This window comes from Zymoseptoria tritici, chromosome 2 (genome assembly GCF_000219625.1).
Source record: "Zymoseptoria tritici IPO323 chromosome 2, whole genome shotgun sequence".
NCBI lineage: Eukaryota > Fungi > Ascomycota > Dothideomycetes > Mycosphaerellales > Mycosphaerellaceae > Zymoseptoria > Zymoseptoria tritici.
This window is the reverse complement of record NC_018217.1, coordinates 3,305,842-3,318,745: the sequence shown is the minus strand read 5'-3', so window position 1 is coordinate 3,318,745 and position 12,904 is coordinate 3,305,842. Positions and strand designations below refer to the sequence as shown.

Sequence of the window (12,904 nt, the reverse complement as noted above, 5' to 3'; positions counted from 1 at the left end):
GACGAAACAACTCCTAAAAACACGCTACGCCCAACAAGGAAGGAAGCAAACGCCGAGCCGAGCGCCGACAAATGCCTAAATCAACAGCAGCAGGGATGATCCACCGATCCATAGCCGACACCGCCGTTGCATCATTTCCAATGTGAACTCGACCTCACTTTCATTCACTTCTCAAAAGACTCAAACAAACTCCCAATCCACCAGAACAACACCACCCAACATGAAGCTCCTCTACCCAACTTCCCTCGTCCTAGACACCACCTCCATCGCCGGCTTCTCCGCCACCCTCCACTCCTACGACGTCAAGCAACCCATCCCAGAAGACCTCATCGACGCTGAAATCCTCATCACCTGGACCAACACCGCCGATAACCTCAAAGATGCCGCCTCCCGCATGAAGAACCTCAAATGGATCCAGTCCCTCGCCGCGGGTCCCAACGATGTGCTTGCCGCGGGATTCGACAAGTCGGTCATCGTTACCACGGGATCTTCGCTGCATGACTATACTGTAGCGGAACATACTCTTGCCCTTCTCCTCAATGCCGCGAGACGATTCTATGAGATGCGGGACCATCAGCTGCAGGGGAAGTGGCCGGGTCATCTCGGTGGTCCGCAACCTGATCGACCGAAGGGGAAGTTTACAACGTTGAGAGATGCGAGAGTGACGATCTGGGGATTTGGGAATATCGCCAAAGCATTGACGCCTTCTCTCGTCGGACTGGGAGCGAAAGTCACGGGTGTTGCTCGATCAGCTGGCATCCGAAATGGCATCCAAGTCGTCTCCGACCAGGATCTCGACGCCACGCTCGCCGAGACGGATGCGTTGGTTATGATCCTCCCGGGTAGCGAGAGCACAAACAACGCTCTCGACGCCGCGAAGATTGCGAAGCTACCGGATCATGCATGGGTTGTGAATGTGGGCCGCGGAACGACGATCGACGAGGAAGCGCTGGCGGATGCGTTGGATGCGGGTAAGCTGGGTGGTGCGGCGCTCGATGTTTTCGCGAAGGAGCCGCTGCCCGCGGAGTCGAGGCTGTGGAAGACGCCGAATACGATTGTTAGTCCGCATGCGGCGGGTGGGAGGCCGCAGGGGAGTGAGGGGCTGATTGCGGAGAATCTGAGGAGGTTTTGTGCGGGGCAGGAGTTGAGGAATATGATTTGACTCGATGTGGAGCAAGACGGGAAGTTGAATCCAAAGCTATAGATGGAGTTACGAGAAGTGGTGTGTGTGTGGAAGTGGGCAATTGGGACGGCTCTGCATGCGTAAAGATGCGTTATATGGTCTGCTAACTAGATGGATTGCAATGCTCTGATGTGACGAATGACAGAACGCCGTACAATGGCTTCCAAAATCAACGAGAGACATTCCCCAGAGTAGGCTCGGTTCTCCCAGCTTCCACACCTAACAAAATCCCTTCCCCTGCCCAACCTTCTCCAACCGACAAAAACACGAAACATTCAACTCCACATCCGCACCCGCCATCGCAACATCCAACCCCGGCTTTACTAACCTCGCCTCATCCTCTTTCCCGCCCCTCACGAGCGACTCGTGCAACCCCTGCAATCCCCAAACATTGTTCAACTTCGCCTTCCGCCGCGGATACCCCTCCGCACACCCCAAATCCTCACGGAACACCCTCTCCGCCTCCGCCACTCTCCCTTGCTCCAGCAGGAGTCCTCCCAACGCATGTCTCACCGGCTGCATCCAAGGCGGCGGATCGGAGTATTGTAGGTTATCTTCTCGAGCGGCTGCTTCGCGGAAGATGGAGAAGGCTGTGTCGAAATCGCCTTTACGGTAGGCGATTTCACCCGCTAGCATCTTTTCCGCGACGCCGAGGACGTTGTATTGCCGCACGGGAATGCTGTTGAGCCGGGTCATGGGCACTTTTTCGCGGGCGAGCAGGAATTCTTGGTAGGTGGCTTCGGCTTCGGGAATGCGGTTTAGAGCACTGAGAGCGATACCCCGAGCGTAGAGGGTGACGGCGTACGTGGAGCAGTACAGTTCGCGATTCGAGGGGATGGGTAAGTTGAGGATGTCCTCCCACCGCCCAAAGCGGATGAGCACGTGGGCTTTGCTGCCGAGGAAGGGTTCCATGATGTCCGCCAGGGGAAGCCGGGATGGAGCGGTGAGGATGTATTCTGGCAGAATTTCCTCCATCTTGTTGGCCGCCGACAGAGCATCGAAATATCTGCCGGCCATGATGGAGGAGTACAATTTTGCGGAGACGTAGTGGGCGCGGTAGGCGCGGTAGAGGAGGCAGTCGAGAGGGCCGAGTTTGGCGAAGTATGCGTCGTCGGCGGCCATGGCTTCGTCGTTGGAGGAGATGCCCCGGCGGTAGTCTCCAACTGCGGCATCTATGTGGGTGGGCATGTGCAGCATGTGCGAGGCATTGGGGACCATGCCGCGGAGACGGTCGGCGGCGGGGAGGGCGAGTTCGGGGACAGGACTCATTTCTAACAAGTGGATGTAAAGATGACAGTGAGCCGGATGAGCGAAACCCTCAGGCGACTCAAAGGCTCTCTCGATGACATTCTGAGCTTCCACCGTGTGATCACCCGTCGGCTTTCCCGTGTCCAAGTCCCACAGCCCGCGCGGAGAGATGCATAGCAAGGCTTCAGCGAACAGAGCAGCGACATCGACATCATCCGGGTGAGCCTCATACACAGGTCGCATGGCGTCGGCATACGCGCGATTCAAAGGAGAGAAGTCGTCCGGGATAGTGCCCACCGGCGGAAACCGAGCACCAAGCGCCTTGATCAACTTCTGTTCCGCAGGAGATGCTTGTGTTGACAATTCGAGGGCTCGGTCCAGAGCATCTTTGACGAGCTGAGAGGATTTCAAGACGTCTTCCCGTCCGAAGAGCGCCCAGGCTTTGTTATAGTTGGGTCCGGAACAGAAGGCGACGCCCCAGTGGGCTATGGCGCAGGAAGGATCGTGTTTGACGGCTTCTTTGAAGCATTTGATGCCTTCTTCGTGGTTGAATGAATAAGCCCAGATCAGGCCCCGATTAGCCCATAGCCGGGCTTCTGGAGAGTCCGAGGTTACTGTCCATTTGTAGGTGCCGAGATCGTAGTATGGCTCCGGGGAGGAGTCTGTGCCGATTGAACTGTATGATGTTGTTAGAAGATCATGGTATCAAGTGGGATGTGGCGAGTTGAATACCCCATCTCTCGTGTAGCAATCGTGGTATAGCGTTCTTGAGATATTCAATAACGCTGTATAGTTGTATGAGGCGGAGTAGGTTTGTGTTATACTCGTCCGCAAGGTTGATCCTTTGATCGTCATCCGATGCTACCGACGTGGACCAACCCGAGGCGTTGTATTACCTTGTTGATATCGTCCCGCTGAACGCAATAGGGCGATTCAAGATTCAATGGACTTGTCTCGTAACGACATGTACAATTCCCACTCATACTTACGTTCCGAGGTGTCGTCGAAGTGAGTCGGAACGGGCAAGAGAGATGTCGGCGTCGGCCTCAGGCTCTCCAGCCCGCTGAGTCAGCGTCAAAGGAGTCGCCGGCGAATCCCTGCCCTTCGACTCCCCTCGATCGCGTCTCCAAAGCTGAACATCTTCCCTCCTCGTGTTCCGCTCGCGATGCTGGACTCCGCCGGCGCGGGCACGCGACACTGGACCTCTCAAATCGCCCACCTCCTCCACCCCCGGAACCTCACCCTCTTCCGCTCCACCAAGGAAGTCAACTCTCAAACCGGCCACCTCGACGGCCTCCGCGGCGTCGCTGCCTTCATCGTCTTCATCTGCCATCTCGCATACTCCTCCCACGATGTCAGCATTGGTTGGGGATATACCGGCGAGCGACAGCAAGAGACGGGAAACTCGTATACGCAATGGCTGAGACTTCCCATCATTCGGCTGGTCTGCGATGGAGATCCGGCGGTGGCTATGTTCTTTTTGATATCAGGATTTGCGCTGAGTTGGAGGCCGCTTAAATTGGCGAGGGAGCAGGAGTGGGCGAAATTTGCGCGGACGTTGATGGGTAGCACGGTCAAGAGGTGGCCGAGATTGTTCTTGCCCGTCCTCGCGAGCACGGGATTTATCTGTCTGGCAGTACAACTGGGCCTATATGATCTGACCCGAGGCATTGCGCATGACAAGACGCTGCTCACGGTCTTTCAGGAACCCCACCCGGAAGCAAAGGCGAACATTTTTGTCATGCTGGGAAGCTGGTTGCATGCGAATTGGTCGCTGTGGGAGCCTTTCCACTGGGATCGAGACGCTTTTCTCGAGTATGACATTCACCTCTGGACGATTCCCGTGGAACTCCGCGCAAGTATGGGATTATTCGTCACACTACTTGCCGTCGGAGGGATGAAAAGCAATGTCCGCATGGCAATACTGGCCATCCTCATCGTCGTGGGTTGTCTCAAAGATAACTGGGCGATGATGATGTTCTGGGCCGGTGCGCTCGAAGCGGAGATCATCCTCTCGCGGCAGGCATCGTCCGTCCCATACCACGACGTGGACAAAGACTCGGAGCCTGTGCAACGGTCAAGCACGAACAGCATGTTCCGTGGTCTCATTCTGGTTCTCTCCCTAATCTTGATGTCGGAGCCTTTCGAACCTCAGGATACCTACGGCTGGCGCGCCCTCATGCCCTTCATACCATCCAACTTCTCTGAAAAGCGACGTTTCTACACTTGCATCGGATCGATGATTTGCTTTCATCTCCTCAACTCGGAGCCGAAGGTCTGCGCCTTCTTTCGGTCGAATTTCATACAGTATCTCGGTCGGGTCTCTTACGGACTGTACTTGGTCCATGGATTCATAATTCATACCTTCGGATATGCGATGTTCAGCTTCGTTTGGAGATTTACGGGCGTGGAGACGGCGTTCGCGCGGGAGATTGGCTTTGGCATTGCTGCGGCGGTGATCATTCCTTGTACGCTCTACGTGGCTGACGTCTTTCATCGAGGCATTGATGAGCCGAGTGTGAGATTGGCGAAATGGATTGAAAATCAAGTCATTGTTGCGGATTGAAGCGAAGCTACGCGTTGATGGATCAAGACAAACTAACTCGGTCTGAACTGGTTAGACACGAGCAATCACCCCATGCGGACAAAATGCGTCCTTGAGCCAAGCGAAAGGCGTATACAGCCCGTACTGAGTGCCAGTACCGAAACGCCACAAGCTGCGCTATGCCTCCTCGATCGATTTTTGGATACCACACTCGCCACGGGCTCGCAAAGGAAATCCACGATCACACAGTCAGCTTGCAGACCGCTGCCACGCCTTCGTCGACATCGACAACCTCAAGCCTGTGAGCTGTCGGTGCACGAGACAAGCAGGCTACGGCGCTTTTTAACTGTCTGATCGATAGCAGTACATCCTGCACGAGAAAATCGAGCTCAAAGTGCATAAACTCAGCCAACCGAGTGAGAACTGCGCGGAGGATTTCGGGGAGTGGTGCATGAATATCGGTACTGTTAAACGTCGACGGTTGGAGGCAATGTACTTTTCCCCAACTGTCGCGCGAATTGCATAGGACGAAGGCATTCGGTGCATGCAGTCGGGCGCGAGCACCGAGGTTACAGGTGCTTTGCTGTTTATCGATGCTTCCACAGAACGTCAGCTCAGATCAACGGGGTGGAGCATCCCGCAGCTGTATGAGTGAAGCTCTCAGTTTTGGCATGTCGATGTCGATCTCGAGGTCGCTTCTGAGCGAGGAAATCGAAGAAGAGGGGATCATGAGCTTCGACCCCAAGGCTGTTCTTTGTTCGTACGTCGCCCTCGTCAGTCGCATGATCTATTACGTCGACATCTGTATATCCTCTATGTATGGCACAGTGCCCGGATGTAGACTCCAAAAAGCGTGCAATCGTCCACGCGAAATGTAGAACTAATGCAACCCGCTGAAACGCTCAAGCAACTCCAAAACCCTTGATCTCATCGTCAAAACATGCCCTTCGTCTTCATTTCACATCCCATCCACGAATCACAACATACTCCTCACCCCCTCCAACCTCCATCGTACATCCTTCAAAACCTTACTGACCGGCCGCCAACTCTCAAACTCCCCAATCAATTCCCTTACTTCTTTCTGTAATTTCTCGTCTTCCTTCACCAAGCGCTCCTCCAACATCCCTCGCACGGCAAACGGTAAGACGAAAGGATTTTTCGCTGCCTCACTCGGCCCGCCGGGACCGATGGCCGTAGTGGTACCGTAGGCAGCGATGACAGGCGCGATTCCGGGTGATGGATTGGAGAGGAACGTCAATGATCCGCGGCGCATGTGGTTTGCCGCGCGCATGTTTTTCGGGTAGGCGGCTTGTTGCGCGCGGCGGTCGTCGAGACTTTTTCGCTTTTGGTCAGCGGCGAGGTCGTCTTTGGTCGTCGTTGTCATTATAGGGGTGGGTTTGTTGGGTAGAGGAGCCACGACGTCGGTGCTTTCCAAAGCGAATTCCACCGCTTGCATGTACACCTGCGCATCATCGTAGACACGACTATGTCCTTCTCCACCCACGATACTGCCCGCGAGAGGGGAGCTGAGTTCCCGCAACAAGCCGTGGTCGCTGACGCCGAGGTTGCGGAGTTTAGTGGCGAAGACGACGAGGTGGGTGAGGAAATTGGACGTGTGCAGTCGGCCGTCGATGAAGACGATGCGACTGACGTACGGGTGGGATAAAGGTGTGTGGAGGGCGCTTTCGAGACTGACGAGTTGGTCGTCGAGACTGCCGCAGAAGGTAATGCGGACGGAGTGGCGGAGGCAGATTTCGAGTGCGTCGGCGTAGGCGACACTGACGGTGGAGGTGCTGTCGCAGAAGTCGAAGAGTTCGCTCGCGGAGCCGGCTAGGAAGCGGGATTTGTATTCGGGAAAGGGACCGAGGTTTATGCCTGCCATGGCGCAGATTCCGACGCGCACGTTGGTGGAAAGGCAGCCGAGTTGGAGGAGTTTGGCTACGAGCATGATTGCTACTGGCACGCCTTGGCTGTGGCAGGCGATGAGGATGAAGTCTGCTTGTCGAAGGTGGGAGAGCCAGTTGAGGAGAAGCTTCCAAAGAGTCTCGACGCGGCCGGCGATGTAGCCTTCGCCTTCGAGGGCGACTTTTTCGACTTCGACGTCTTTGATCTCGGGTTGATGAGTTTCGCACCATTGTTTTATGGCTGCTGTTGCGTAGTTGGCGAAGCGGATTGAGGTGCCGGTGGGTGGGCCGACGAAACGGTGGAGAAAGGCCGCTGGGAAGAAGCCGTGGACTCCGATGGCGATCGCTTTTCGGACTTTGACGGGTGTGGGTGAGATGCATGGTTGGTGTGCTGGGCGTGTGGGATCGGATAGGTGTAATGTTTGACCGATGTAGTTTGTCAGTCGGTCGATGTAACCAGGATTGGGCGCGCTGGCATAGGTGTCGCGAAACAAAGGCAAGACGAGATTCGGTTGGATTTGCACAGCTTTCTTTGCTCGAGATGTCGGAGCAGGAGAGGCTTCAGGTGTCTCCACTGGTGTCTTAGATTCCGACGTAGTGGGTGTTGTCGCAGCCGTCGTTTCTCCTGACAGGTCCTTTGATGTATTTCTACCACGCTTTAGCCGCAGCAAAGAGCTGCTTCGTCCGAGCCGTGTCGGTTCTTCGGTCTTCGCTTGCTGCGGCTCCTGGTTGAACTGAGCGGCTTCTGGATGGCTTTGTGATGGCGTGTCAGCTACAGCTAGCTCGCCCACCTGTTTTTGGGCCACGCTGGCCGATGGCTCCTTCGACCAGAACGCCCATCCAGAGGACTTCGGTTGCTCTGCTTCTTTGCTTGTAGGCCGGTCATCCACCTTCACTTTCTGCTCCTCCTTCGCAGCACCATCCTGCTGGCTTTCGTCCGCGGTGCGTCCAGCGTCTGCCGATACTGCAACATCTGGCTCCTGCTGAACTTCTGCAACACTTTTACGTCGTGCTTGCTCCTCCACAACGGCTTGTTCGTTCTGCTTACTACTCCAAAGTCCAAACCAAGATCTATCGCTTGCTGCATTCACACTCATCTCGGGCTTCAACTTTCCAGACAGATCTTCGCCCTTTGTCGTCTGGCTCGAACCTGTTGTGTCCGTGCCAAAACTCGGCTGTGCCTGCTCCTCTGGCGAACCTGGCAAGGGAGTCGTGCTGGCTTCATTCTCCGCATCGTCCAGCTTTGCCTTGTTCGCGCTTTTCGTTGTAGCCATGGCGTCTGAACTGTCTGGTCTGGACCACCACCCAAACCAAGTACCAGACGTGACCCTCGACGTCGACTTATCCGTATCCTGCTCCGCATCTACATCCTTCAAATCCACATCCTCCATCACCACATCCGGAGGCATCGGCGCCGGCTCAACATCCACCTTCCCATCCTTCCCTTCCTTGACCACCGCCACACTCTCCCGACTCTTCATCCCAGTCTTCTCCCCCAGACTCTTCTTCCCCTTCGGCACGCTCGGCACACTACTCGTCGCATTCACCCTCGTAGCCTCCGCCAACAGAGGATCGCTCTTCCGACTGCTACCCTTGAAACTCTTGCTCACATTCGATGAGGGTCTCCGTCTCGTCGTCGCCGCATCCTCCCCAAGCTCTTTGCCCTCACCGGACTGCCGCGCTTCGCTCGAGGATGAGCTTACGCCTTGAGCTACGGATATGCTTTCACGGGCGACTTGTGCCAGGACGGGTGCCGCTTTGCTGATGCTTCGCCATGGAGAGGTGGTGTACCAGCTGCCGGGTCGGGAGGAGGGAGTTTTCGCTGTGGAGTCGGACGCAGGCGCATCCTTCATGTCCATATCCTTCGTTGCTTGGGCCGGACCTGCCTCCGGTTTGTTGTTATCGTGGGCGCTGTCATCGTCGAGCTTGCTCTTCTTCCGCACCGGCGCCATGGTGTGGAGTGGCGAATCGGAGTATCATGAGGCAGTGCTGTGAATATGTCTTGTAGCGTAGTGTGCGCGATTTCGAGTTTGCCATGCAGCGACAAGATGAAAAGCACGCAGAGGTTGTCGTGCAGGTGACGTCACCTCCACAGCGCGTGATGGTGATGGCGTGAGGTGGGCGGCGCGTGGGATCGCGATCCGAATGCTCGGGTTCGACAAAATCTTCTGGCGACAATAAAGGCCACAAATTGAACGATGTCTGTCGACTGACGATACAAGAACTGGTTCGGACAACAAAGGCCTCATTTATCAATCATACGGGAAGACCTGGTATCTTTCTATCCTCCTATTGACCATCTACAGATGTCCCAAAACCGCATCCGCAGCGGTAACAGTAACAGATGGTGCCTCATCCTCCTTGAAGACATGAGTGACCTTCCCCGACTCTACCACGGCAACGTATCTCGACGAGCGGTTGTTGCCCAAAAGACCAGAAGCGTCGAAAGACATGCCCGCCGCCTCGGTGAACGCACCGGTGTCGTCGGCCAAGAAGTGCACATTCTCATGCTTAGCGCCTAGCTTCTGCAACGGCGGAAGAAGGATGGGTCAGCCATGCTTGAAGGGCGAGGGTACGTGTTGTGTGGTGTAGAGATCTTTCTTACCTCCTTCCAAGCCTGAACAACAAACTGGTCATTCACAGCAACGATGTAGATTCCGTTCACGCCCTTCGCCTTGAAAGCGTCGGCCTTCTCGACGTAGCCGGGGACTTGCGAGGAGCATGGCGGAGTAAACGCTCCAGGCACGCCCACAATGATGTCTGCGGACACGAGGTGTCAGTGGAGCTGTATCCGTGGGCCTGTGGTAGTTCGGCAGTGTGAACTCACTTTTTCCCTGCAACTTAGCCAAGTCAACGGTGCCAGTATGCGGGTCATTCTCCTTCAATGGGCCGGTAGCAGGCAGGCTGGAGCCCTGCGAGAGAGCCTTGCCGGCTTTGCCCAGAATCTTGTCCTTGAGTCCTGACATTTTGTATAGTGTGGTTTTCGATGTGTTTGGTGAGGTGGTATGTGGATGTGTATGTGGTTACGATGGGAGCTCACGAGAATCGGGGCAGCAACTTCTATATGTATGGAATAATGGACAACCATTGTTCCCCTCCACCACTTTACGTCACTCAGATGGAGGGGTACTCATAGCAACGGACCATCAAGGGCGCATGAGTCGAGTGTTTTGGCGTGCGTTCTAGAACGGTAATGATGCCATTGCTCTACATTTCAAATTGTTTCGGGATCTGCGTGAGCTGTGACGGAGGGCTGGCTGGCTGTCCGGTAAGACGGCTGCAAGGCCGAGCGTTATTGTGCTGCGAACTCAGCAGCAAGGAGGGAATCGAGGGCGAGGGAATTGTGATATGTGTCATTTTCATTATCGTGGACTGCACAAGGAGTGATGCTAATGCGAACGCAAACTGTGGGTATCTCGTACAAGCAACGCTACGCTTCAAAACGAATGCTCTCAGAACCTGCTGCCGTCGAAACGCTCCGATGGAGGAGAACCATTCCCGTGTACCGCCTTCATTTCATGCTCGGGCAGGCCCTTGGCAGTCTTGTTCCTCCGTGGTGTATGCAAGTGGTCGCCGAAAAGGGCCAGGATGGTCCATAGCCCGATGTCAACCAGTATTAGAATTGTCATCGCCCAAGCCATGGCGATCCATTTACCGCCGTAATCTGTCTCTAGTCCCAGCTTACCAGTAAGCAGATTGAGGATCTTTGACACGGCGACGGCGAAACCGTGGGTTGCGACTGTGGCGAGGCCGAGAAAGCCGAGCGCTGGCAGAGCGACGATTGCATTGAGGATTGCGAGTTTGCGGCTGAAGCAGAACGTGGCCCAGATGCCGAGGAGGACTGACAGACCGGCGAAGATGATGCCGATGTAGAAAAGCACGCGGACGAGGCCGAGCGGATTCAGAGAGGAGTGCTGTGAGCAGCGGTTGACGTCCATCTTGGTGCCGTTGGGTGGGAATGCGCTTTCTCCAATTGTGATGTTCTTTCCGTCGGGAGTTACGTATTCGCCTGAGCAAGTGGAGCGGAGGTAGACTGCGTAGGCTCCTTTGAGGTTCAGTTCGTCGATTGTGTCGGTGTATGCGTCGTTGATGGTGTCTGTCATTGCCGTTTGTACAGACATAAACGCCGAATTTATCTTCGAAATGACGAGTCCTTCGACTGAGTTCACGCCCGATTCGATCGCGCCGCCCACCTCGGATGCTTTGCTCGAAATCGCGCCCTCGACATTATCGAGCGCACCGTCGGCTTTTGACTTGACCTCGTTCACGAAGTCGCCGAGTTGTCGTGCCTGCAGCTCCGGTGGTGGTGTGATCATAGCATCGAACACGACCACTTGCGCCGGCGCAGGCACATCTCGCTTCGTAATGACTTTCGTGATGTTGAAAGAAAGCTAAAATTATTGTTAGCAAGCTTGTTCGAAGGGACCAGGATTCTCGAAGACGCACAATCTTATTGTCCACCTTCTCGACGGCGTTTTGTCCAAGGCGGGTCGTGTTGAGCGTGAAGATGGAGTAGGACTCCATGAAACCGGGCTTATTTCCCGCGAAGACGCAGAGGAATGCGAGGACCGTGGCCGTCGCGATCACCAGGACCGGTATTATTGCGAAGAGCTGGAAATTGCGCGCCATGCGGAGGTTTGTCGTGGTCGGTTCGTGATATGTGCTGTCGTGTGATTCAATGGCTTGCCAGCAAGCAGAGTGTATCACAGTGGAAGATGATGTTTAAAGAAGGAAGGGAAAGAATAAGAAACTGGGCCGTTAGCTAGTGTATGAGACAGGGACGTGAATTCTACCAGGGGAGGAATGGAAGCGAGTTGTCGTGGTGAATGATGTAGGAGAAGCCAACGGCTGAACACTTGGACCTCTTTGTTGGCCGCCTCGTGATAGGCGAGCGCATTGTCGCGGGTGTTTAGCACAAGGACAGGGATCGACTCTGGTGCGTAATTAACGATTATCACGCACGTGATAATCACTCACCGTTCCTTGGCGTGTTTTTGGTGTGTGATGTTCGTAATGTTCGTAACGATTTGGTGCTTTTTAGTGTATATCCGCCGGAGGCTAGCGCGCCGTAGGCGAAAAAAAATTGGTATGTGCGTAACGAGCTCGGCGTGTGCTTTTTAATAGTGTCGGTTTCGTAGTAATAGGGCGGAAACTAAGAGAGTTGTTAGTTGTTGAAGTAGTAATAGTGTTGCTAGTAGATTCGGTGGAAGTTTGAAGACTAGCGCGATTTCTATGCGTTTAGCAGTAGAAAGCTCCGCCGTGCTTAAAAGTTCGCCTATCCGGTATAAGAATTAGTTCCACCTTTTCCGGAATTTTACCGTCGACATAGAATTTCCTCGGTATTAAGCCGGAGCTAAAAAGCCAGCCCGACCTAAACTACTTTAGGCAGGTAGTATTAGTACAACCTAGGCTGTGCTAAGCAATATCTCTACTGGAATTCCACCTTCGACCGTTTATAAACATTTAAGAAACTGCATATTCTAGCACGGCTGCGTAGATTTGGATCTAGGGTAAAAAAGTCGTAAATTTTGTTAACAACCCTAACCCTACAGATTTAAGAGCTATAAGTACTGTGTTAGAAGTTGCATCTGGAGAGATATCTGTATACTTTTTTAATTAGATTATAGCCCTAAATACGTGCATATTAGCAGGAAAAGAATTAGCCTTATATCTCTCTAGATGCAACAACTATCGCAGTTTCTAGTTGTAGAGAAGCTGTTGTTCCGGAGCAGCTAAATAAAGCTTAAGCTTTTTTGTATCTTCTAAGTTTAGTTAAAACTTTACAACACCGCAACATAATTAAACCTTAGCACATCTACAAAACTAAGACTAATTTAGAAAGCGCCGAACTACACCTTTTATATAAAATTAGAATAAACAAAATCTATACAGGACTTCTTATGTTATAGACCTATAAAGTCGATGTTAACATTCGAGGATCTAAGCTTAGCGAGGATTTACAAGCTGAAGTTGCTAGATCGAGTTCTCTCCTTTATTAACAACACTAACAATAATGCCTCCTCA

At 53.9% G+C, this 12,904-nt stretch overlaps 6 protein-coding genes across 6 annotated transcripts; 2 read left to right on the top strand and 4 right to left on the bottom strand.

Annotated features, from left to right (window-relative positions):
* Positions 1 to 205: 205 nt before the first annotated feature.
* Positions 206 to 1,162, top strand: MYCGRDRAFT_69051 (uncharacterized protein; the record flags this gene model as incomplete). The annotated part of the gene is made up of 1 exon (XM_003855251.1): positions 206 to 1,162. The coding sequence occupies one exon, from the start codon at positions 221 to 223 to the stop codon at positions 1,160 to 1,162; it is 942 nt and encodes a 313-aa protein (XP_003855299.1).
* A 240-nt stretch (positions 1,163 to 1,402) lies between these two features.
* On the bottom strand, positions 1,403 to 3,082 carry MYCGRDRAFT_36853 (uncharacterized protein; the record flags this gene model as incomplete). The annotated part of the gene is made up of 1 exon (XM_003855122.1): positions 1,403 to 3,082. A coding segment is annotated over one exon (1,680 nt), but the record flags the coding sequence as incomplete, so codon positions are not given.
* A 514-nt stretch (positions 3,083 to 3,596) lies between these two features.
* MYCGRDRAFT_69046 (hard surface induced protein 3-like protein) lies at positions 3,597 to 4,997 on the top strand (the record flags this gene model as incomplete). Its single annotated transcript, XM_003855252.1, has 1 exon — positions 3,597 to 4,997. The coding sequence occupies one exon, from the start codon at positions 3,597 to 3,599 to the stop codon at positions 4,995 to 4,997; it is 1,401 nt and encodes a 466-aa protein (XP_003855300.1).
* A 955-nt stretch (positions 4,998 to 5,952) lies between these two features.
* Positions 5,953 to 8,832, bottom strand: MYCGRDRAFT_91172 (uncharacterized protein; the record flags this gene model as incomplete). The annotated part of the gene is made up of 1 exon (XM_003855121.1): positions 5,953 to 8,832. The coding sequence occupies one exon, from the start codon at positions 8,830 to 8,832 to the stop codon at positions 5,953 to 5,955; it is 2,880 nt and encodes a 959-aa protein (XP_003855169.1).
* A 278-nt stretch (positions 8,833 to 9,110) lies between these two features.
* MYCGRDRAFT_103459 (uncharacterized protein) lies at positions 9,111 to 9,900 on the bottom strand (the record flags this gene model as incomplete). The annotated part of the gene is made up of 3 exons (XM_003855120.1): positions 9,111 to 9,405; positions 9,486 to 9,640; positions 9,708 to 9,900. 3 exons carry the CDS (start codon positions 9,844 to 9,846, stop codon positions 9,181 to 9,183), a joined length of 519 nt encoding a protein of 172 aa, XP_003855168.1.
* A 432-nt stretch (positions 9,901 to 10,332) lies between these two features.
* Positions 10,333 to 11,509, bottom strand: MYCGRDRAFT_91170 (uncharacterized protein; the record flags this gene model as incomplete). Its single annotated transcript, XM_003855119.1, has 2 exons — positions 10,333 to 11,271; positions 11,327 to 11,509. The coding sequence occupies 2 exons, from the start codon at positions 11,507 to 11,509 to the stop codon at positions 10,333 to 10,335; spliced, it is 1,122 nt and encodes a 373-aa protein (XP_003855167.1).
* Between the last annotated feature and the right edge of the window lie 1,395 nt (positions 11,510 to 12,904).